Source organism: Callithrix jacchus, chromosome 8, assembly GCF_049354715.1.
Source record: "Callithrix jacchus isolate 240 chromosome 8, calJac240_pri, whole genome shotgun sequence".
NCBI classification, from domain to species: Eukaryota; Metazoa; Chordata; class Mammalia; order Primates; family Cebidae; genus Callithrix; species Callithrix jacchus.
Genome location: NC_133509.1, coordinates 141,518,050 through 141,521,169, shown reverse-complemented (window position 1 = coordinate 141,521,169; position 3,120 = coordinate 141,518,050). Strand labels below are relative to the sequence as shown.

At 47.1% G+C, this 3,120-nt stretch overlaps 1 protein-coding gene across 1 annotated transcript; it reads left to right on the top strand.

Annotated features, from left to right (window-relative positions):
* Nucleotides 1-888: 888 nt before the first annotated feature.
* On the top strand, nucleotides 889-2,373 carry LOC144577253 (uncharacterized). The gene is made up of 3 exons (XM_078333194.1): nucleotides 889-1,051; nucleotides 1,154-1,569; nucleotides 2,125-2,373. Exons 1-3 carry the CDS (start codon nucleotides 901-903, stop codon nucleotides 2,371-2,373), a joined length of 816 nt encoding a protein of 271 aa, XP_078189320.1. The 5' UTR covers nucleotides 889-900.
* The last annotated feature ends 747 nt before the right edge of the window (nucleotides 2,374-3,120 follow it).

The following is a 3,120-nucleotide window of genomic DNA, read 5'->3' as shown; positions in this document are numbered from 1 at the left end:
TAACTAATGTAGATGATGGGGGGATGGATGCAGCAAACTACTGTGATATGTGTATACTTAGGTAACAATCCTCCGTAATCTGCACATGTACCCCAGAACTTAAAGTATAAAAAAAAAGCAAAAAAAAAAAAATTAGTAGTTGTCTGTGAATATGTTGGAAGAAGGGAAAGAGAAAGGATAAGAAAATGTAGAAGGACAGAACAAAAGTGGAGGTAATTTAACTTGTCCACTTTCTTGATAATGGTAATAGTTATGTCATGATTATCAATTTTATACTTTAAATCTGTAAAGTGTATAATCTGTCAAACAAACCCTATAAAATTTATAACAATGAAACAAGTTGAGTGTCAGACAAGACAGGAGTGGCAGAAAGATAGATGCCAGTATGTTCATTGTCAGAGATCTATCTGAACCATAGTTCTCTCCATAGTTTTAGGTAAACAGGAGAATACAGCAAAATCACATCTATTCTGATCCAGCAGCATCTTCTGCAAACCACACTAGGCATGTGCAGCTCTGCCCTGGAGTTGGCTAAGGGAGGAGTCAGGGCCGGTGGTGAGAAGCGCAGGCCCAGATACCAGCACTCGCTCATCCCGGACATGAACCCTGAGATACATACGGAGCCCGTCCATGTGTGGGCTTACTTTCACATCTGTAAATAGGGAACATCGACTCCTGTGGAACTTAATTTACACACATAGATAAAACTGAAATAAGGTGATCAGTGCAAAGTTTCTATCACAGTACAATTTAATAAGCGCATTTTCTTAAGCCCCAGTGTTGCCACCAGTTCTCCTCAGGACACTCTCATCTGCTCGGGGCCCTGCTTTGTCTTTACGTGTCTCACCCCACAGCTTGCTATATAGCTGGAGACATGCAAATAGGGCCCTCCCTCTGCTGATGAAAGTCAGCGCAGCCCTGACCCTGCAGCTCTGGGAGAGGAGCCCAGCCCAGGATTCCCAGGTGCTTCTGCTTGCTGATCAGGAGGCACACAGGGCACTCACCATGAAGACTGAGCTGAGCTGGGTTTTCCTTGTTGCTGTTTTAAAAGGTAATTCATGGAGAACTGTTGAAATTGAGTGTGAGTGATAAGAGTGAGATAAACGGTGGATATTTGTGGCACTTTCTGACCAGGATGTCTCTGTGTCTGCAGGTGTCCAGTGTGAGGTGCAGCTGGTGGAGTCTGGGGGAGGCTTGGTTCAGCCCGGGGGGTCCCTGAGACTCTCCTGTGAAGCCTCTGGATTCACCTTCAGCAGCTATGACATGCACTGGGTCCGCCAGGCTCCAGGGAAGGGGCTGGAGTGGGTTTCATACATTAGTAGTGGTGGTAGCACATACTACGCAGACTCCGTGAAAGGCCGATTCACCATCTCCAGAGACAACGCCAAGAACTCGCTGTATCTGCAGATGAACAGCCTGAGAGCCGAGGACACGGCCGTGTATTACTGTGCGAGAGACACAGTGAGGGGAAGTCAGTGTGAGCCCGGACACAAACCTCCTGCAGGGGTCCCCGCGACCACCAGGGGGCGCCCGGGCGCTGTGCACGGGGCTGTCTCGGGGCAGGTGCAGGTGCTGCTAAGGGCTGACTTCCTGCCATGGTCTGGGGCTGCCTCGTAGTCACATTTCCCCAGGGAACCTCCCAGATTTACAATTCTGTGCTAACCTTTAATGTCTCTGAATGTGAAACCTTTCCCCCTGGTGTTTATTTTAGCAGGAGGACACATCCTCACCTCCACAGAAGCCCGAGTGTCACCCTGGGTACAGAAATGGCCCTCCCCTGGCCACCAGAATCAGAGTCCCGAGGAAGCCCAGGAGAAGCTGGGAAGAGTTTTCCACTCAGACTCAGGGCAGACATCTCCGTGGGAATCTCTGATTGGAACAGGCTTTGGGATTCAGATTGGGACCAAGAGGGAGGCTCATCCAGGCCCAGGGTCCTTACAACCCTGACATTTTTCAGAGGAACCTCACTGTCCTTTAAAGCTGAACATCTGGCTCGGGACTAGTCCATCTGTACCTTTCTCTGCTGCTCCATTTTCCTTTTCTCCAGGCTTCATTCTTACACTTCCCTTTTCTCCTTCTTTTTTCTGAAAATGGAGTGTGTGCTTCCTGTGGTCTAAACCGCAGGTCTCAGACACATTACCTGGAAATCAGGGTGGCTCAGGCTGTGGCTCCTGCAGAACCCGGCAGGCTGAGGGGTCTTTCTTATCCCCCATTGCCTTGAGGACCCTTCTGTCTTCTATGCATGGACGCATTTTGGAAATGCAAGTGGACACTGATAGTCATTTCTTCGAATGGGATATCGATGAAGAGCTGATCCTGCGCTTCTCATTCTGTCTCAGAGCCCCCCTCACCTGTGACTTTCGAGAGAGCTGAGGATAGACACTTTGTTGTGCAGTGGGCTCTGTGTGACAGCAGTTGTGACGTCTGGCTAGGCACAGCCAAAGACAATGGAGCTGACCATCAGAAAAGACAGGCTGGAATTCCTGAGAAGTTCCACAGCCAAGTCATAGGGTTCTATTATCTTCTCTTCTGCTGGGATTAAATCAGACCAACCAAATTCATCCAGGACAATCTTCCTGACCTGCAAAAAAGTGATGTCAGGCTTTAATAACTCCTGTAGTGTACCATCAGAGCAATACCTAAATCCATGTTTGATTGAATGACTGACATTATGTTCCAGTCCAGGTGACACTCAAAACCGATTATTACCATGATTAATATTTTATATTTTGGACTGATTAACATTGTAATACTAACATTAATAATGCAATATTAATATTAATACTTAATATTTTAAACTTGGTAATAGAATCAGACTCATGTTATAATAATTGTCCTAAAGTGTGTGTGTCATTATTGGTCTTCCGAGCAGAAATCTCCAGGAGTTGCTTAAGTTTGCATGCGTTTGTGGAAGAAGGGCATCAACACTTTTGAGGGAAAATTGTGGAGTGTAAATGAGGCTGGGGAAGCTGATGGCATAAGATGGAAGCATGTCCCTGAGTGAAGGAGAGAGGGGAGGAGGATTGGGTGGAAATTTCCTATATTTCTGTACTGTGCTAAGAAAGCCCGGAATATCACTGAGTCTTCTGCAAGTCAAAGCTGCCCCTCAGGAAACCCCCA

What these genes read in the sequence shown, in the direction of transcription:
- LOC144577253 (XM_078333194.1), top strand. Translation starts at nt 901, where the DNA reads ATGAAAGTCAGCGCAGCCCTGACCCTGCAGCTCTGGGAGAGGAGCCCA. An exon ending in CCTTGTTGCTGTTTTAAAAG is followed by an intron (nt 1,052 to 1,153) that starts GTAATTCATGGA and finishes CTGTGTCTGCAG; the next exon opens with GTGTCCAGTGTGAGGTGCAG. An exon ending in CTGTCTCGGGGCAGGTGCAG is followed by an intron (nt 1,570 to 2,124) that starts GTGCTGCTAAGG and finishes TCTAAACCGCAG; the next exon opens with GTCTCAGACACATTACCTGG.